Genomic DNA, 22163 nt, shown 5'->3' on the forward strand with positions numbered 1-22163 from the left:
GGAAAAAAATCGCTGGGCTGTTCCCCAGGCTTTGCTGTTTTCTCCACTGTGGTGTGATCTCGGAGTTGGTATATTTAAGTTGGGGGTGGGGGGCACAGCTCCCCACATGGGGGTGTGTGGGGGAGGAAGCCCCCTACTTAATTTTGACTGTATACTCCTCTTTTTTTTTTTTTTTGGGATCAGCGAATTTTTTTCCCTGGGAAAAAATTTGTTGATCTGTTCCTTGGCTGTTTTCAGCTTTTGGACTTTGAAGTTTGATATATCAGCATTCGCTATTTTTAGTGTTCGCTGTTGTGATATAGACCCTTAGGCCATTACTGTTTGCTAAGATATGGAAATGGTAGTGATAGAGAGTGTGAAAGGCACATACACACACTTAGTAGGTTGTCATGCATCTTGTTATGAGGGCTGTGTAAGGACAGATCCAGGTGTCAGATAAACATTTTTAGATTGGTCTTGAAATTGCAAAACTTGCTTGTGTATTTAAGCAATAACTGGATAGAGTTCTTGGAGTGAGCAGCGGAGCTAGAACTGAGAGAGATTCCCGTTGACAGGCGTGGTTTATAGGTAGTGAGGAGGATTTTGTTTTCGGATCAAAGTGGCCTAATGGGGGGGGTGAATGTATGTAATAAGTCTTGTAGGGCTTTGCTTTGTTCTGGTTTTGTATATTAATTTGTGGACTAGGAGTAGTAATTCAACCCACTCAAGCTGTTTCAAGGCTAAGCAGTGAGGGACTCTTTTTTGGTGAGTTAGTGGCACATTTTGCTGTTTTATTCTAGCACTGGTTTAGTTTATTTTAGATGGAAGCTTGAAGGTTAAGTAGTACTGGGGAGCCATATAGTAAAGGTGGAATTAGGAGTGTAGAGGCCAAGCCAGGAATTTCCTGGATTAATCAGTTAAGTAGTTTTTTTTTTTTGTTTTATAGAATGTCCCTAATTGTTGGTGAGTTTTTGATAACTGTTACACATGTAAGTCAAATTTCAGGTTATCAATTGTCATGCCGAGCACTACTACACGAGTGTCTTCTACAGGAGTGTGCCTGTATTATCAGAGGCTGTCAGTGAGAAATTTTCTTTGAGGTTTGTAAGGGCTTTCAGAAGGAATACCATCAGCTTTGTTTTTTTTAGGACTGAGTAGAAGGTAGGAGTTATTGAGCCAGCTTTCAACTAATGAAAGTGACTCTTTGGTGATGTACTATCGAGTAATTGGGTTCCTGGCAGTACAGATTAAAGTGGTGTCATCTGCATATTGTATGATGGATTCTTGGCATTTGACTGAGTGTAGTGTTGGTAAATATGTTAAAACGTAGTGTCCCTAATATGGAACCTTGGGGAACATCTGATCTGATGGGTAGGAATCAATCCATTTACAAGACTGGAGTCTAATGGAAAGGTAGCTGGAGAACCAGTTAGTGGAGGTGTTTGATGGACAAAGTGAAGAGCGTTGTTTTAGAAGTCGGCTATGGAAATAGTACTGAAGGCCTTGGACAGCTCCAGAAACACAGTAGAAACCAGTTGGCTTTTGTCTCTCAGGCTAGGTTAATATTGTTGGTGATGTTTAAGAGAGTTGTGGTAGTACTATGCCCTAGTCCGAAACCATGTTGGGTAGGGGTATGGAGGCTGTTTGTTTGTAAATATGCCATTAATTCAGAGAAAAGCAATGAGTCTAAAGTTGGATATATCACTGGATTTACCTCCTTTGTGAAGTGGGATGAGGTGAGATTTTTTTTTCATATGGCTGGGACATGCGATTCCTGAATAGACCTATTTATGAGCTGGCTACTACTTTTAGGAAATCACCAGGAATTTCATATGGAGCTAGTGTATTCAGTTTAATTTGTTTGTGATATTTCTTGACTCACTGAAAGGAGAAAGAGTGAGTATTAATGGAATAGTGAGATGAGAGTGAGTGGAATGTGGTTAGATTATTAGAACAGGTTGATTTGTTTTGAGTGTGGTTGTGAATTAATTTAGTGTTGCTAGAGATAAAGTGGTCACTGAAAGTGTTAGCTGTTTCTTCCAGTGGGGTTTGGGGTTTGGTTGTCCATTTGAGCCAGCGTATTTTAGATATGGTGTCCCAGAATTGTCTAGATTTTCATAGCACCTATTTTGCTAATTGGAGTAATAGTTTGTTGCCAAGTTTGATCTGGCTTGTGGCTTTATTTTGTATGTATTTATATTATTGAAGATTATTTTCTCTTTTATTATTGAGCCATGCTTTCCAAGCTTTATCCCTATTCCTCATTAATTTCCTGGTGGTGGGAGGAGGGTCATACTATTTAATAGGTCCATAAATATCTTATTAAAATAACAGCATCATCTGCTGGCAAGATTTTTAGGATATTCCAGTTGTGAGACTGTAGTGAGGTGTTAAACAGTTCTGGGTCAAAGTTATTCATTTTGTGACAGGATTTACATGTGTGTTCCCTGGGAGATAGATGTCATTCTGTTGGGGTATATTGGGCAGATGGTTACAAAATATGTTTGCCATGGGAGCTTATATTGCTACGGAGACTTGTTAATAACCAGTCCAGGTTGGTAGTTTTACCATTTTTCAAATTGTTTTTGGTAGAATCAGTGATAAGTTGGGAGAAATTGTACAGGTTTATATGAGAAATTGTTACCTCAGAGGTGAGACTTGATCAACTGATGTTAACATTGTCTAGTATAATTGTCTCCCTCTGTACATTGTGGGATAGCCAGGATAGGATGTCCTCCAATGTGCTGATATTGTCTCCAGGTGGGATATAAAAGGCTGCCACACATATTTTGTGTGTGTGTTTAGTTTTAGGCCACTTAGAAGTAGTTTGGCATTGTGGAAGGAATGTACAGTAGATGGGAAAGGTGACAGGTTTCCTGCTTTTTTGTTTAATCTGTCAGCTTTAAGGATGCTAAAGCCAAGAGGTGGGGGTATGTTTGTGTAATTAATACTAGGTTTTAGCCAATATTCTGTTATTGTTAATATGTCAGGGGAATGATATTTTATCCATGAGTGTAGCTCTGGAATTTTGTTTACAATGCTTCTGAGGATCATGTGGAATAGACTTTTGTTTTTGTTACTGTTTCTTATTTTGTACGGAGAGGCAGAGGAACATAGGTTATTAGGTAGGATTGATTTATAACTTGTGGGATAACTTTATGCTTGAAAGGGTCCAGGTTTGGTGTGAATGTTACCTGTTGGTAGTAGATTCAGTTGTACACTTGTGTAGCTGTGCTGTTTTAGTTTTTGTGGAACAGCTGGAAATAGCACCATTGAACTTTTTTTGAGATATGGGGTACTTTAGGTTTAATGAGGCAGAGGAACATAGGTTATTAGGTAGAATTGATTTATAACTTGTGGGATAACTTTATGCTTGAAAGGGTCCAGGTTTGGCGTGAATGTTACCTGTTGGTAGTAGATTCAGTTGTACACTTGTGTAGCTGTGCTGTTTTAGTTTTTGTGGAACAGCTGGAAATAGCACCATTGAACTTTTTTTGAGATATGGGGTACTTTAGGTTTAATGAGGCTTGTATAGTGATTTTTATATAAGTTAGGGCCTATATTAAACTGGATGGATGCTGGGATCAGACTGCAATCATGTGTCTTTTGGTAATATGCAAAGTAGTTGCGGAGCTGTGTTTCATAAGATGTAGAGCAGGTTCATAATATGAATATGAAGGAGGTTAGACTGAGACACTGTATCATGGTGGTGTGTTTAGGGTATGGGGTGTTTTACAGGAGTGCATATTTAGATAGTGAAGAATAGAGTACTGATATTGTGAGATATAGTAATAAGGAGATGTAACAGGTTATTATTGGCTGGTTAGGTTTTGGTGGATGGAAGTAGCTGAAGATTGGTAGTATTATTTTGTGGGTGGGACAAATTATTTGTCAGTTCTAGTAATGAGGAGATGTAAGAGTTTCTTGGTTGGTTAGGTTTTGGCAGAAGGAAGTTGCTGTGGATTGTAGTATTATTTTGTGGGTGGACCAAAGTATTTGTCAGTTCTAGTATTTGGTGATATAAGATGTTACTGTTTAGTTAGGTTTTGATGGTTGGAAGATGTTGTGGTGTTTTAGTATTATTCTGTGGGTATGTCAAAGTATTTGTCTGTTCTAGTAATTTGGTGATGTAAAAGGTTATTGGCTAGCTAGGTTTTGGTGGCAGAGAGTTGTGTATTGGTATCATTGTGTTGACAGAACTAGAGTGAGAATAAATGTAGAATAGGTGGTGGGTGGAAATTGGTGGTAGAGTAGGGGAGTGGGGTGAGTTCAAATGCATCAAGGGCGAATAGAGTGGGTTGCACTTGGCAGTGTTGTAGTTCGGCCAGAAAGCAGTCTCTGAAGATTTCCTGACAGGCAAGTGTTTAGTTAATACCTATACAGCACACATTTGTTTTTATTCAATTTAACTTTTAATTGTGTTATTAGTATTACTCTGAAATTTATAGTTTACCTTCAATATTCTTGGAGGTAGATTTTTTTCTGTTAAGTACGGAAAACTGTATGTTATAGCTGCATAACTAAGGGAACTAGGGAGATAGTGTGGGGGCCAATGATACACTATTCTAACGGGATAGTAACTAACAGGCAGATAACATTTGAAAAAGGCACTGACTGGAATTTTTATATGCACTATTGTCTAAAATGTGTAGATTAATTTCTATATTGCTGGAGGTAGTTTCTTTCTATGCAGCAAGAAAATTTGTATGTTAAAGCTGCATAACAAGGGAAACTAGAGTGATAGTGTGTATGTGTGTGTGTGTGTGGGGGGGGGTGATGCACTATTCTAATCTGTGGGTAGCTAACAGGTAGATTATCTTTGAAAGCAGCACTATTAATAGGAATTTATGTAGGCAGTATTATCTAAAATGTATAGGTTTAATTCAATATGATTGGAAGTAGTTTCTTTCTATGCAGTGAGGAAAAATATATGTTAAATCCACACAGCTAGGGAAATTACAGTAATGGTAGGTGTGTGTGGGGGTACTGACACATTATTAATGGAAGGGTAACTAACAGGCAGATTACATTTGAAAAGGCACTATTAAACTGGGACCAGATTCTTTAGTGGTGCTGACTATGTCCAAGGTCATGTGAATAAATAAATAAATAAATAAATAAATATATATATATATATATATATATATATATATATATATATATATATATAGTGGTCAGTAAAGCAATATATCAAACACCAATACAATTGTTTGAGAGAACTTAAGATTATTTGTAGCAGTTCTTTTTAAAATACTAATATGCAGGCCAAAATATTGCTTATCCTCGGTGCAGATACCCACTGTTCTTGTAGCTTGCTTAGTGACTTCCCCCACAGATGGAAGCAATGCACATTAGGAGGGCTGACAAAGATCTTTATAGGGCTGATAATGCAGGCTGAAATTATACCTATCCTCAGTGCAGTTAATATTTGTTCCAGTAGCTTGCTTAGTGACTACCTTCACAGTTGGAAACAATGCACTTAAGGATGGAGAGGTGTGGTTGCTTGGTAGGTGAGGGCTAACACAAATCTTTATTTTGGTAAGCACACCAGTTCTGGGATGTGTCTGGGGAATCCCTAACAGTACTAAGATTAAATGTATTTCAGCTTCGCTCTCCACTCTTTCTCAATCAATGAAATACATGCACACTGCCCATGATACAAGAGACCAATTGTTATTTTCTAATCAAAGTAATATATTTCATCTTATTTTTTACACATATAATACACCACACAAATACACATAGGCATACAAAATACAGATATTATGCAAAAACAATAAGTAGTTGTTTTCACACACAGGCTCTCCTCTTAACCTCCTAAAATAGCCACTCTTTGAATTGGCATGTCTCTCAATTTGGATGTGATCGAGTGAAATAAATCATAGGCACAGTAATGTGTTTCATTTTGTTGCTCTCAGACACATACACCTAATGAGACATGTCAAAGATCATTCAGTAGTGATCAAGTAATTGTAAATACCCTTGTTTTCACCCACACACAGACAGAGACATGCACAGAGGCATGCACACACACCATCCCCCAAATAACTACGTCTGACTGGGTATACCTCTGATGTTAGACTGTGAATGAGTGAAATAAATAATGGTTACAGTAATGTATTTTATCTGTTTTTTCTTATACATGCACTACCACTCCATGAAAAGTCACATGAATAATAGTTTAGCTGCAATCAAAGTAAGCACAATGTCCTCAGCCTTAACATAAACTGTGACCCTCAGAATAACCAAGTTCTGGCTGTATTCAGCTTTGATATTTGATTTTGATGATTATTTTGTTTCTTGCTAGGTACAGCATTTGCTGCTTATTATTCACCCCCACCACACCTCCCTATCACCATTAAAAAGAAAAAGTAATGATCACTGCAGTGGACAATGTGTGTTGTTAACACTATCACAGCTCAATCTGGTGTCCTGATAAAATGTTTTATTTTTAATTCATTTTGCATAAGAAAATTGTCACTGAATATTAGATTACATGGTCCTTATGTCAGTCTCTTACAAAATGTTCAGAAATATCTGATAACCACTGAGATCACTGGTATGCAATAACATCAGCTGCTTATATGCAGAATGATGTTGCTAATAACCTTACATAACAAAATGTTGTTGATTAATTAGTCATCATATGTTAATCTAGGAACTGAGACAATACTGTAATAAATACCATGCGATTTCACTTCAGGGTTCATGTTAAGGTTATTTTTGTTTGTTTAGGATAGTTACTTCATTAGTACATTATTTGAACTAATCTTTTAAATTTCAAACAGGGGAACAGTTATCCTGGCACCTGATATTCTGCTTGTGTTATCAAGTACAGAAATAATCATCACTCATCTTAAAAGAGGTAATGCCTAAAAATAAAATAATGGAATTGTGTGAGGTGCTCATATCAGTGGATTCATGTCTAGAAAGATAAGTGCTGTAGAAAAAACTTGTATGTTGCGCAATAAAACAGGAGAAGGATGTCAGTTTTCAGACATATATTTTCAGCAAAAGAGCTCACTCTAGAGCAAGTATTTACAATCTTGCAATGTGACTATTAGAGGGTAACTATGGGAAAGACGTAATTTATATACGTTTCTCTGTTCTGTTCTAGGCTAAGTGAGGCAAAGAAACAAAGGAAAATTCAGAAATCCTAGGTTCACAAATAAATATATATATATATATATATATATATATATATATATATGAATCCCCTTTAGAAACCCGAAATCCCATTTACCTGAAATCCAAAAGACAGAGACATCCAGGAAGCAGACTGCCCGGAACACTGACAAAACACAAACTGTAAGTAACCTACAAACATACTAACACTGAAGCACACAAACACTCACCCATGTGGGGACTTTACCCTCCACACCTCATTATGCACCCCACTAACTAAATATACCAATTCTGAGATCACATTACCACAGAGGTAATGGGCAAAGGTCAGCATGCTGGCCAAGTGGTTACTTACTGTTAGTGATTTGTCAGTGTTCCGGACGGTCGGTCCCTCTGGATGCGGTCTTTTGGTTTCAGGTAAGTGGGATTTCGGGTTTCTAAAGGGGACCCATATATATATATATATATATATATATATATATATATATATATATATATATATATATATATATATATATATATATATATATATATATATATATATATATATATATATATATATATATACATATATATACATACACACACACACACACACACACACACACACATCTATCTATATCAACATATGTATCTATATCTACAAGCTTTCTGTGTGAAATGAACTATATTGGACAGTAGGTTTAGGGAACAAATTTTATAAAAGAAACACATTTTTCAATCCTACAGAACAAAATGCATCATTTATCACACATCAGACCTTCAGATATTCCCATTTATAATTTTTATCTATTTTTTGTGTAAATTACTGTTTTCTATATCTTTCAAATGGATGAAATGAAATTACTTTATCTGTTGAATGAGGCTCTAAATAGGCCTAAAGCTTTTATGAATGGATTGCCCTGTGGGTATCTTTCCACTGTAGCTGAAAGGCATGTTTTAATCTTATTTAAATTTTGGTAATTTTGTGGTATTTCTTCAGTAGTGAAGTGAAGGCTTTTGTTAATGTATATCAATATTATATTTTATTTTTGTGTTTTGCAAGATCTATAATTTAGCTATACGCGTTAGTGCATTTAGTGTTAATGTTATTTTCTGACAGGCTATGTTTCTGAATTCCTTATTTCTTTATTTTATTTTATTTTATTTATTCATTCAAATTTGTATGTATTTTGTTTGCATATGTTTTCTAAGGATTATGTTTATGTTTATTTTTATTTAGTGTAGACTTTTAACATCTGAAATCATGTTGCTGCTAATGCTATTTTCTGTCTGGTTGGTTACACTTGTGATTTTATTTTTTATATTATATTTATCATTTTAATTTGTATACATTGTGTGTGAGTTTTTATCTGTGGAGACAGTATCTACTTTCGTGTGTGCTGTGTAAAAAAGTTTTATTTGTTTAAATGTTTTTGCTAAGAGTAGGGATGAGTTACAAAATATGTAGATTGGTGATAAATGCAAAAATATATGATGAGATAGGTATGATGATTAGAAACAAGAATACTTGTACTCTAGCAAAAACATTTTTATCATACATTTATCAGTATACATGGATGGGACACATTAAATGTACTAGTTTTTTGTAAACTTTGCAAAACATTTATGCACAAAAGAAAATTTCCACAGAAAGTGCATAAGTTTACAGTCTTCATAAGGGTATAAAAATTACCAAAAATACAGCATGACACCCACATTTTTATGTATACATAACAAGGAGTTTACAAACTGCAATAATATATAAAGAAATCATTAGATGAAACAATCTAGAAATATGCATAGAAGTAGTAAAAGAGAGTATAATCAGTATATATTCAAACACAGAGTAAATTGCAGAAACTGAAATTTCAAATATGTAGTATTTACATATTTTATAAACATTTTCATTACAGTACAAAAAAATTAAAGAATGGCAATTTGTACATAGTATTACATTTCAAGACACACAGCAATAACTTTAAAATTGAATATATATATATGTGTGTGTGTGTGTGTGTGTGTGTGTGTGTGTGTGTGTGTGTGTGTGTGTTTGTGTTTGTGTATATCCATGGGTATGTGTGTGTATGTGTGCATGGGGTCTCTCTGTCTCTACATATATGGATATATATTATCCCATTTTGAAAATAATTTCAAACTAAAAACACGGATCAAAAAAGACTGAAAACAATTAAAGTACAATTGTTTTATATATATATATATATATATATATATATATATATATATATATCTAGAATCGGTGGGTTCCTATCGCGTGATCGAAAATTGTAAATGGCGAACACGTATTGAGCGAACCCGATTGGTTGAAACGTTGTGCGCGTAACACCAAAATCGCTGTAGGGAATATTTTCCCTTTACTTCAATGCAGTGCGATGTCAGAGTAGGAATATTTAAGTAGCGGGGGTGTGGGGGGCCCCTTGCCTACAGCATTTAGGTAAGTATATTTTTTTATTTTTACTTTATTATATTTTCGAAATTTCAAACATTGCTCATATGGTGTCGACCATATGGTGTTCGATGGTTGAAACTTTTGCAAATATAATATAGACCCAAAATCGGTCTACTTCAGACGCACGAAAACCCATATAATCAAATTCCAAATTGCTGAGATGACTTGCACGAAACTTCATAATAACAAAACTTTAAAAATTAAATGAATACAGGATAACTGAAAATAAGTTACTTACATTTCGTACATTGCACCAAGAAAAAAATAACAGCAATTCTGTACGTGCGTACTCTATTGGGCAGTTATCGCACGGATGTGGGTGTGCCTTTGGTATTTACTTTTTTTTTTTCAATGTAGTGCGGTCTAAAAGTTGGTATATTTAATTTGCAGCAGGTGTGGGGTTGCAGGGGGTGTAGCGCCTCTGAAAAACTTTAGACAAAATAAGTTCTGGTTCCAGAGTGTTGGGCAATGGGAGTGGTGTATCTGAAATGTTTAAATTGGTTTTTAAAGCTATGGTGGCACTTTTTGGATAAACGATATTCATTGTTTTAACATTTTGTTATTATGAAGTTTTATGCAAGTTATCTCAGCAATTTGGAATTTGTTTATATGGGTTTTTGAGCATCTGAACTAGACCCATATATACTGCAACAGAGAAGAGAAGGATATCTAACATTATGGTAAGGTTTTACACAACTAATCTATGCCCTTCTATTCTGCTGTTTCAGTATTCTTTACATGAGGGAGAATGCAAAAGTTCACGAGGAGGAGAAGGAAGAGATAGGGGCAGAGAAGCTTTCCAGGAAACCATGGAGAATGGCTCTAGTGAAACCTGTCCTGGATTTGCATCTGTTGCCCAGTTTGTAAGGCTTGGTGAAAGTATGGACTGAAGACTAAGTAGCTGTCTCCTGAATAGAAATGGTGTCCAACCCTTTGAAGAAGGTGCCAGATGAGGCAACAGCTCTTGTAGAGTGTGCCCAAACTGAGGAAGAGAGGCTCTTTCCATGGTATTCATAGCAAAAGGAGATAAGATTTAGAAATCCAGTTGGAAATAGTTTTAGAGACAGGAAGCCCTAGGGATCTAGGGTGAAAGGACACAAACAGCTGGCAGATTTCCTGATGCTCTTGGTTTTGTAAAGATAAAGCCTAAGCTGTCTGTGTACATCCAGAATGTTTAGAGCTCTTTCTGCAGGGTTTTCGGGTGAAAGGAAAGTGGTAGGAAGGTGGATAGCTTGGTTGAGTGATAACTCATTTACCACCTTAGGCATAAAGGAGGGGGTTGGTGTGGAGGGAAACCCTGTCCTTATGGAACACTAAGTAGGTAGGGGAAGCCATAAGGTCCTAGAGTTCAGAAACCCTTCTGGCTGAAGTGACTGCTAGTAGCAAGATTGTTTTCCAAGTGCAGAATTTTAGAGAGGCAGAAGCTGCTGGCTCAAAAGGATTCAGGGTCAAATTTTCCAAGACAAAGTTAAAATCCAGGGGGGGGGGTGGAACTGGTTTCCTATGAGGTCTCATGTGAAGGACACCTTTTAGAAATTGTTTGGCTTTGAACCTGGAATCCAAGGGAAAGGAGACAGGCATTGAGATGGATGATGTGTACTTTCACTGAAGAATATGTTAGGCCAGCATTCAGCAACTCACACAGGTGTGATAGGACTGTGGGGACATCCACTGCTAGTTGGTCCAGGTTACGTGAGAGACACCAGATTGAAAATCTTTTCCATGTGGATAAGTAAGATTTTCAAATATTGGGTTTCCTGGCCTCCTGCAGTACCCTGAGCATGTTCTCTGAAAAAAGGTGTCTGAAAGGAATTAAGGCCCTGTCACCCACAGCATCATCTGCAGAGTTGACAGATGAGGGTGGATGAGGGTTCCCTTGTGTTGAGTAGGTCCACACTGTGGGGTAACTTGTGGTGATTGTCATTGGCTAAATATAGAAGTAAGGGGAACCAGTGCTGTCATGGCCAAAAGGGGTCACCATCAAGATTTTTGGTCTGTCCTGCTGAATCCTTAGTAGGACTTTTGGAATGAAAGTCAGGGGAGAGAATGCATACAGAAACATCCCTCTCCATGAAAAACTGACTGCGTCCACTTTTCAGACTAGAGGGTGTGGGTCTTTGGCACAAAACTGAGGAAGTTAAGTGGTTAATGGGGCAAGCACAGAGATCTACTTGTGGAGTACCCCACTGGTGGACAATGCCCAAGAACATGTCCCTGTGAAGCATCCATTTGTGGGGTTGTGTTTTGGACCTGCTGAATGTGTCTGCCAATACATTCAAGCTGGAGGGAATGTACACTGCTTGAAGGTGTATCTGCAATTTGACAACCAGCTCTCACACTTGCAGAGCTAGTCTGCACAGGAGGTAAGACGTGGTCTCCCCCTGTTTGTTTACATAGCACAGCACTGTCATGTTGTCTGTGAAAATTTTTAAGGGCCCTGGAATGAGGAGAAACTGAAAGGTTTGGAATGCAAGCAGGAATGCTCTCATTTCTTTTATGTTGATGTGATATTTTCTTTGAGAGGGTGACCAGATGCCTTGTGCTTTCATGGAGCTGAAGGCTGCTCCCCAGTCTGTATCTGTATTTGAGGTGTCTGTGTACATCTCTTGTATTGGTGAAAGAGGATGAAGTGGGAAGCCTAGGTTGGCACAGAGTTGTTGAATCCACCAGGTTATTTTCCTATTCAGGCAGGAAAGAAGTGGAATTTGGGAATTTGGAACTCCAGAGGGTGTACATGTTTACTCCACACCGATTTCGGGAACCACTGCAATTTTCTCATGTGCATTTTTGCTAGAGGTAGCACTGGAATGGTGGATGCCATAAAGCCCAGGGTCCTGAGAAAGGTTCTGGCTGAGATTTGTGAGAGAGGGATGAGGTTTTGGAAGAAGACAGTGAGCTCCTGGGCATTCTGGATGGAAGGGAAACCTTCATAAGGTCTGTTTGGATCCTGCATCCCAGGAAAATGTAGTCCTGTGATGGGGAGAGAAAAGACTTTTTGGTAATTTATAGTGAATCCCAGGGAAAGAAGGATGGAAACTGTGTGGCTGAGATATTGCTGTAGTGCCTCTGGACTGCCTGCTTAGAAAAGAAGGTTGTCCAGGTATGGGAAAACTTGGATGTCCTGCAGTCTGCAAAATGCCACCACTGGTGCTAGGCATTTTGTGAAAACCTTTGGGTGGTAGAAAGACCAAAGAGCAAGGCAGAAAACTGAAAGTGCCCAGAGACTACAGAGAAACTTAAATATTTATTGGTGCTGGGGTGGATTGGACTATGAAGGTAGTAGGCATCCTTTATGTCAATCGAGGCCATAATGGCTTGGGGTAAGATCAAAGGGAACATAGTTTGTAATGTGAGCATCCTGAAGGTGGGTATTTTCAGGTAGGCATTGAGGAGGAGAGGTCTAAGATGGGTCTCCATGGGCTTTCCTTCCTTAGGACAAGAAACAACCTGGAATAAAACCCCTTGCCTCTTTGATGAACAGCAATATGTTGAATGGTGCCTTGATCCAGTAGGTTTTGCAACACCTGTTTAAACAGTGGAAGTTGTTCTTTGAGTGTTTGGGGAATGCCCCTGAAGGGAGGCAGAGACTCCCAAACCATGAAGTATCCATTTTTTATGATGGAAAGCACCCACAGATATTGAATAATATTTTCCCAAGCTGGACGTGAAAGGGAAAGATGAAGGGAAAGAGAAAGGCAGGGGGGGCAGTGTGGCCCAAATAGTCAAATGTACCCTAGTCTGTCTGAAAAGGGCTGTTTTTGAGGTGGGGCTTGTTGAGGAATCCTAAATGGTTGTTGTCTCTTTCCAGATTTTTTTGTCTTAGACTGAGGTGGCCTTGATTGGCTCAAGAAAAAAAATGGCTTATAAGGGTAATTTCTCTGGAATGTTGGGACAGGGAATGCCAGGAGGTGTTTCAAGACTTGCATCTCCTTACCCTTCTCCTGCAAAGTTTTAAAAAGATCAGCAGCCACAGTGCCAAACAGAGCTTCATTGTCCAGGGGAGCATCCATCAGTTTGGATTTGATATCCTCTGGCAAAGGTTGGAGTCTTAGCCATGCAAATCTCCTAAGGACAGACCCTGAGGTAGGTGCCCTAGCAGAGGCCTCTGCAGCATCATAGCTACATTTTTATTCTAGGAATCAGGCAAATCTGAAATAATTTTAGGTAACTGTGACAAGAACTCTAATGAGTATTTTGTCATGTGGGTTTGGTAGTTGATTGCCCTAAAGGCAAGGGTGGTGGACGTACATACTTTCTTGCCCAGGCTCTCCAAATGTCTGCTGTCCTTGTCAGAAGAGAGCAGGGAGGTTGCGGGAAGAAGCCTAAGGGTTTGTCTGAAGACACAGTGATAACTGATGGGTCAGCTAAGGGTGCTCTGAATAACAACTTGCAGTCTGCAGGCAGCTTATAAAATCTGTTTTTAGGTGCAAAAGGCTGTGAATCTGGTGTCTTGCTAGAAGACACAAATACATCTAGGGGGAACAGCTGACAGAGTGTCAACTTGCAGTAGATCAATAATAATTTTTTTGAATATCTAACATTTCAGTGCTTTCCCACTTGAAATGTTCCTGCATCCTGGTCAAGGTATCACCGAAGGAAATTTCCTCTGGTGGTGAATCAGCCCCATTAGAGTCTTCCTCTAGGGAAGCATAATCTACTGGGGAGGGGATCTGAATTGAATAAGCTAGTGACTCATCATCAAAAGAATGCTCCTCTTCTGAAGAAGTTTCTTCCCTTACCCACTTTTGAGGAGAAGCAGTCCAGGGGGAGGTAGGCGCAGTAATCCCTGGAGGGGGTCTGAGGGTCATGATAACATTAAAAATGCTTGAGAAAAGGCCTGCCAATCCTTTTGAGGATCAAAAGGAGGAGAGACATGTTTAGTCTTTTGTTTCTTTTTACTAAGAATATCCATTCTATGTAGTGATGGTGAGCCGGATGTAGGACTACACTCGATTATGTCTGAATCCACTTCCTCCCTAACTAGAATGGTCGGGATCCCCCTAGGGCTTTCAGAGATTATGAGTCTGGGTTCCCCTTGGACATCCAATCTAGACACCTGCAGTACCTCTAAGGACGTGCTGATATCCTAATCCAAGACAACCTCCATTATAGGTTTTGCCTGTAGTTCAAACGATGGCCCTGATCAAATCTCCAGAACAGCAATTGTCTTTGGAGAGACATCTAGCACTGGAGTGCAGCCGAAGCTTTTGGCCTGGGTTTCTTGACCTTCACTTTACTGAGGACTTGGCATCTGAACCCAAGGGACCCTACATCCTTTTAGCCAGGAGTTTTAACCACCAATTTTTCTAAGCAGATGGAAGGGGAATTTAGCCTACTCCTTAAAGTTTTGGGAATAAAGGATGGGCAAACAGGGCAAGTCTTATAGTCATGGGAAGGCCCAAGACAGAAAAGGCACTGTTGGTGGTTGTCCTTATGTGGAATCTGACATCCACATTGGCATTTGCCCTTCTTGGATGACATTAAATCCTACACACAATCAAAAGGTAGAAAAGGATTCCCCAATAGAGCACTTATCTGAGCTGCGGAGACTGAAATTTCTTTGGCGATTAAACCATATGTACAGAAGACACATTCTGTCTGGCAGCAAAGAAGTTCTGAGGATGGTGCATGCATAAGTTGCTTTTATGGCCTACATCTAATAGCAGCCTATGAGTGATGTACCACGCTCCCTGGGCACTAAAGACCTTTTATACTGGCCAACGGCGGGTCACTTGATAGGCAATCTCCCTTATGTAAAGAATAATGCAACAGCAGAATGGAATGACATCGAAAGAGAATATTTTTCTTTTCTTTGTGTATAGTTTGCTTGATGGTCACTTAATTTCCATTTGTTTGAAAAGGCAAAAAAGCTACACTTACTCATTCAAGTGCAAAGATAGTAAGATAAGAACAGCAGCATCTGTACACCAACACAAATTATTACTAAATAGATCAGCTATGAAACTGAAAGCAGCAGTACTATCAGATAAAAAATATCAGTCTTTCACTAAGAATCTGCTCCCTCCAGTAGCAAAAACTGAACTGATTTCTACAGGTGGTTAACAATATTGAGAATGGCAACATCATTGCTGATTGCAAAGTATAATTATAGCCCATTGCCATTTTTGAGATCAAGCATGTCTAAAATATTTCCTGCAAGACGATATGCTCCTGGTTTAACACCTGGAAAAAAATTAATGGTGAATAATGTTAAAAATAAAATCCATGAAAAAAAATGCACATATATCACACTTCTAGTCATTATACATGGTCCAGATGCCGTAAAAAAACTCTATATAGTCCAGAACTTAAGTATCCACTGATAAGAACTATTTCAATGCAATTTCAGTTCAGGTACACACACACTGGGATGAAAGCTGAAACTGGTATGGATTACTAAAATGCAGGAACGGGGGTAGACTATCAGTGTTTATTCACAAACACCATAAGGTACATAGTGAGACACATGCAAGTTATGGTACAGATAACTGCAATTGTAGACTACCTTTATGCTTTTTCTTCAGTGATAACAACTACTTTGAAGATTAGAACAAGTATGGATTTACAGCTTCCACAAGGGTGGGAAGAATACAGTTTTTGTATTTCTTTGTATTTTTTAGTTTGTTCAACTTCTGTTTCTGCAGAAGTTGAATTGTTTTTTCCTTGAAAGCATTTAATTCATCTTTATTTAACAGTATGTCAACAAAATGACCTATAATCATGATGAAGCTGCCTCAAAGTGGACTGCTCAGAAGGCACAAGGTTCCATTACGATGGAAATAAAAATACTTTTTGTTCTTGAAGCAAAGTGCCACGGTGGGAAACCAGGAAACTTAAAAATATAATGCATCTTCCTTTGTGATAAGGAACATATAAATGCAAAAATGCTGGATTCATGATGTTAAAAATGGCTCAAATTCCTTTTATGTCTGTCAGTAGGCTGTGTACTTATGTGAGCATTCATGTTCACTCCATCTTTTTAAAGAGTAAAGCTAACAAATACATCCAACTTTTTGAATGGCATTCCTTCAAAATAAATTGTAGCCATCAGTATCATTAGCTTGCCCAATGGCATGCAGAAGTAAAGCCCTGATTATGACACAAGTGACCCAAGTTTATGCAGTGGCTTTCACACCTGTTGCAGCTAGTATTGGGGAAGAGAAATGAAAATGCCATGGCTGCTTTCCTTTTATAGGGGGAGGGTGCAGTGACATGCTGGGGGTATGGTACTCTAATATACTACTGATAGAAAATCAAATGAAAGTAACAGAAAGTTTTTGTCAGAAAATCATGAAGAATGAAGATCCTGCCCCTTATGCTAAACTGGCATTATTACTTAACTTAATCAAAGGCAGAAAACACCTGTTTGCCTTTTCACTAATGAGCAGCAGATGTAGCTGAGATAGGCTGAGCTGTGCAAGATTCCATCCTGAAGCACACATATGGCATGTAAAGGGAGTAACTAGTTACCAGCTCCTCTTGAAAGGCTGTAGGTCTTGTGGTTGTATGCATTGCTCCAAGTGTACCACCAACAGGCTACATGGTAAAAAAACAGTCCAGTAAACACTTATAAAAGTTCTTTAAAGGATTGTCTTAATTGGCCCTATGTGTGAATGCATGCATATGTGTGCCTTCTGTGGAAGGTTGGGCGCTGGGCTGGCAACTCAACACCGTAAAACTCCACTGCCAATCATAAGAGGACAGGTGATCCGCTGTGGCGACCTCTAACAGGGAAAAGCCGAAAGAAGAAGAAGCTAGTACATTTAATGGTACATAATGAAAACAGATTTAATGGTTATTAGATCACTTACCCTAGTAAAACCTCAGCACATTTTAGACCCTGAGCACCAAGTAATGTTGCCTCATGAAGAGCTGTGTTACCAAGCCTACAAATAAAAAATAATGGTTAACAAGCTAATAATTAATTCATATCAGTTGCCTACATGACATATTTAAATATAACCTTTATTAAAATGAAGACATTTGTTAAGAGTGCATTGGTCATATTTCTGTATATATCTTGGCATCTAATCAGTTAAGTGCCATGATTTGCTTCATAGTTCTCCTCCTTCTTCATTTATTTGGGCTATTTCTTAATAAAAAAAATGTTCTTAAACTTTTTATTAAACTATGACCCAAATAAATTAGTATATCCCTCTGTGACATCACTGTAGAGAAGAAATTAATTAAGTGCATTGACTTTAACGGAAGCATCTTTGAACATGCATGTTGGTAAACCCATTAAAGTCTTTGGACATAGTTCAAGCTTTCCCTGCAATATCACCAAGGTTAAACTTTACATTTTGCTCTCAATGATAGGCTGGTAGATTTAACACTATTTTTAAAAAATGTTTTCCCACAACATACAACAGCAAACCTTCGCAAATGGGTACAAAATGCATATCGGCACCTTCTCTATGATATACTATGGTTGAAAGGTAAGGATGTGACAAAACACTTTAAAGAGTTACAAAAATATTTTTCTTGTTAAAATTAACTTATTTATATCTTATTCCTGATGCTGGAAGCATACTGCTGCACTCTTTATTGTCAAATTACTGTACTTAATAATTTTAAGGAAAAGTGGTCATGTGCATGTCCATGCATACCTGTATTAATTAGCTATGAAAGATTCAATGAAAATGGCATCAGTGGGGAGCAAGACATACTTCTGGAAGGAGATAGTATTTTGGGGGGAGGGAGGATATAGGGCTTTTAACTTTGATTTCCATTTTGTAACTAATGTTGAAATGAAGTTGTAGAGTGTAGATGATAAGACAGGTTTTGCAGTGTCTTTCTTTGGTTTTGGACACATTCAGTTCTCTTTATGTGTAGGCCCCAGAAATTAAGGAGTGATAATGTATTAACATAACAAAAAACTAGCCAAATAAGACTTAAGGCAAAAAACACTCTATTATATTATTATTATTATAGGTGAGCTGCAGTGGTGCAGCGGTAGCGTTGTTGCCTCACAGCAAGAAGTTCTCCCGTTCGATTCTCAGCTGGAGCGCCTTCTGTATGGAGTCTGCATGTCCTCCCTGCAGTCGAGTGGCATTCGAAATACATGCATGAATGGGCGGGCCTACGTTGAAGGTTGGGTGCCGGGCTGGCACCTCGGCACTGTAAAAATCTACTGCCAGTCATTAGCGGACCGGAGTTCCATTGTGGCAACCCGTAAGTGGGAAAAAGCAGAAAGAAGAACATTATTATTATTATTATTATAGTGTTTTTGCCTTAAGTGGTGTTTGGCTGATTCTTTGTTATATTGATACATTGTTTTCCTGCCTGTAGGATTGGCCTTTACCCATGGAACACATCTGTTTTGTTTTGTATATTATGGAGTGAAAGTACTGTAACCTCACTGAAAGCCGAACTTCAATTAATTTTGAAGACTAAGTGGCTAGCAATAAGTGTTAAGTTTTTAAGAAAATATTTTTATAAAATAGCCATTTAAGAACATACAGCACGGAATTGATTTATTGAAAATCTCTCTCTATTGTTAACATTATAACAAACTCAAAATACTCTGAAAATAAAATATACAAAAACAAAAATTTCAAAATTAATTCAGAAAGGAGATGGTAACATAACCTACTTTTTATGATACTGATGAAGATAAAGGTTTTTCATTACTCAAATTTAGATTACACTTAAGAATAGAATACCTTTAGGATTTAAGTTATAACACTCAAACTTAAGATAAATCTCTAAAATAAGCATACTTTTATCATTCGAATTTTTTTTTTAAATTTGCTGCATATTTTAAATAGTCAGAATTTTTTTAAAAATATATCAAATGTGTAACTGAAATTTTATGAAGAGTTAGCCACATAGTAGTAATATAATATTTCATTAGTGCTGAAACAATTATGATTAAGGATCTGCCAAAAATATCAAGTAAAGCTTGCAGCCAATCGACATTATAGTGTATCTTTCCTTTTTTTATTGCCAGTAGTAATGATCTCTTTTTGGCAGTAATCATCACTGATGGCTGAAGCATGCTGTGGACACACACACAGACGCACACACAGACACACACACTATCTCACCTGAGATCAATCATCACACACACACACACACACACACACACACACACACACACACACACACACACACACACACACACACACACACACACACACACACACACACACAATCTCACCTGAGACCAATCATCATGCTACATGCGACTACATGCGTGCGCGAGCACACACACACACATACACACACACGCACACTACCTGTCTGCTAAACTCCCCAGCACTTCTCTAATGAGATCTCACCCACTGAAAGCAATGGATGAACACAAACATTTGGCTGAGTTAATTAACTCAGCCGGCAGGTGTGATTTACACAGCTGAACAATTCAGGAATCTGCATAAATGGCTTACTGAGGGAATTTCCAAATGAGAACCCTTGGCTAATTAGCAAATGCCACTCCCTTGGGATGTTTCATTAGCATGTAGCTTGGGAGGTGGTGGTGCTGTGGTAGCGTTGTCACCTCACAGTAAGACGTCCTGTTTGATTCTCCGCTAGAGCGTCTTCTGTGTGGAGACATGTGTGAATGGGCGTACCTTCGTTGAAGGTTGTTCGTTAGTGCCGGCAACTCAGCACGTAAAAATCTACTGCCAATCATTAGCGGACCGGAGTTCCTCTGTGGTGACCCCTAACTGGGAAAAGTCGAAAGACACAACAACAACTCCCTTGGAATGTTTCATTAGCATGTAGCTTGGCTGAGTAGACGGCCCATTGCAGTGATTCTACAGACTGTGTAATACCACTGTGGGTAGCCTGTTTCTGAATCAGAAAGAGCTACTCTCAGCGGAAATATGGCTGAGTTAAGGTTTACCACTTGCAGTAGCCCTTTCTGAATCCCAGATAATGTCTGCTTTGGGAATCTCACATTTTATATCCTCCAGCAGAATTAGGAAAGCACATAGTGAATTTAGATACTGTTATGTTAGCATTATAGAAGATCATAAACTGGGTATAGTATAGCTCAGAACAGAGGATGACTTTTGCTGCATTCTTACATAAATGAGGTCATTTAGGTAAAAGCTGTAAGAAAATACTATAATCATCCCAAACAGATAAATTGCTATTAATCTTCACATATAAATTATAAATAGGAAAATTGTGATCTTTTGTGAAAGAGTTCCAAAAGGATCCAACAGCTTTTATTTATTTATAAAGGTTATCTACAAATTACAAGCTTAGAACAGATACAATTATGTTTCATGTACAAAAATAATCCAAAAGAAGATTCTTAATAAAACACAACCGCTTTGAATTTTTTTAAGCTAATGTGCAGTATTGCCCTTTTATGTGAATAGCAATGTTGTTAAGACATGTTTTGAGACACACTCATTATTTATAAACTTTTACAGTGCAACGTGCGTAAGAGAGATCGCAATTGGTCCCAAGGAGACAGCAGATCACATACTGTTGGACACAATGCATTATTATACACACTTACTGTATTGCCCTTCATACACAGTATTTATTTGCTTTATTTATTTATATTTGTTTAGTGGGTAGTACACTGATCAATATTGACCAATTTCAGGCATAGCCTGAAAACACGAAGTAAACTAAGCAGGTACTGTTGTTTCTCCTTGCAAATTTTGTACTTCACAAGTATGACACACAGGTGGAATATATTTTTATACACAAATTTATTTGCATATAAACCTACCTTATAACAGTTTTTATCTGTTTAGAAAAGTTAATGGTAATAGTGATTCAGAATAATTTCTTTCCAAGAGAGGAGCTTTACTTACTACTGTTATTCCAAAAGCATGACAAACAAGTAGAATATATTTTTATACAGGAATTTGCATGAGTACAAACCTGTCCTGTAACAACTTTTATCTGAAGTTTTTGGCATACTTGGTAATAACAGCTAACAGCAACAGTGATTTAGAGTAAAAAATATTTCCAAGAGAAGGAGTTTTAGTTAATATTGTGTCGTGTTACTATTAATCTGTCACACTGCATCTTCAGTCTGTCTGTAGCACTGATCTCTATATAGTTGTAGCATCATTTCACCTGTTTTATGCAGTGAACCCTTGCTGTCCCTGGGCTGTAAGTGTAACAGAAAATTCATAGTGTACATTGAGGTTTGATACAAAATAAGCCAGGACCAACAGTATACTGGGAGAGCGCCCAGGCTACAGCCCAGACAACCAGAGTTTGATTGGTGGCTGGGATACCTGCTGGAGCTGGTGGAATGTAAAGGAGAAATAACACAACTTTGTCTCCTTGCCTCTCTTTTGGAGAGGAACTGGAGTCAAATGATGGAAGATGTTTCACTTTTAATAGTCTCCCTGGAAATCAAAGCTACATTTGGAAGCCAGTTTAGTCATGAAGACGAACTTAGAGGCATTACCATCAAAAGGCCCAAGGTGAAGATGCTTCAATAGGGCATTCATAGCATGCATTATCATTAGCAATATAATGCCCTCACATGTGGGAGCAGGGCACTAGCCACCAGGTCAGACAAGCTTATGTGTGTTGCAGTAGTGGCTCATGGGTTTGTTCCTTCCCTACCCCTCATAAGGGGGCTGGCTATCATTAACCCTGTCTCTGAGGGATTAAACACCTGAGTGAA

General features: G+C 38.0%; 1 protein-coding gene across 1 annotated transcript in view; it reads right to left on the reverse strand.

Annotated features, from left to right (window-relative positions):
- Nucleotides 1-22163, reverse strand: part of DZANK1 (double zinc ribbon and ankyrin repeat domains 1) — a 1792612-nt gene that overhangs the window by 111501 nt on the left and 1658948 nt on the right. Inside the window, exon 20 of the mRNA XM_044056983.1 lies at nucleotides 17365-17439. Within this exon, the coding sequence (XP_043912918.1) occupies nucleotides 17365-17439 (75 nt within the window). The remainder of the gene's footprint in view (nucleotides 1-17364; nucleotides 17440-22163) is intronic.

Source organism: Protopterus annectens, chromosome 1.part2, assembly GCF_019279795.1.
Source record: "Protopterus annectens isolate FY-2018-M chromosome 1.part2, PAN1.0, whole genome shotgun sequence".
NCBI lineage: Eukaryota > Metazoa > Chordata > Ceratodontiformes > Protopteridae > Protopterus > Protopterus annectens.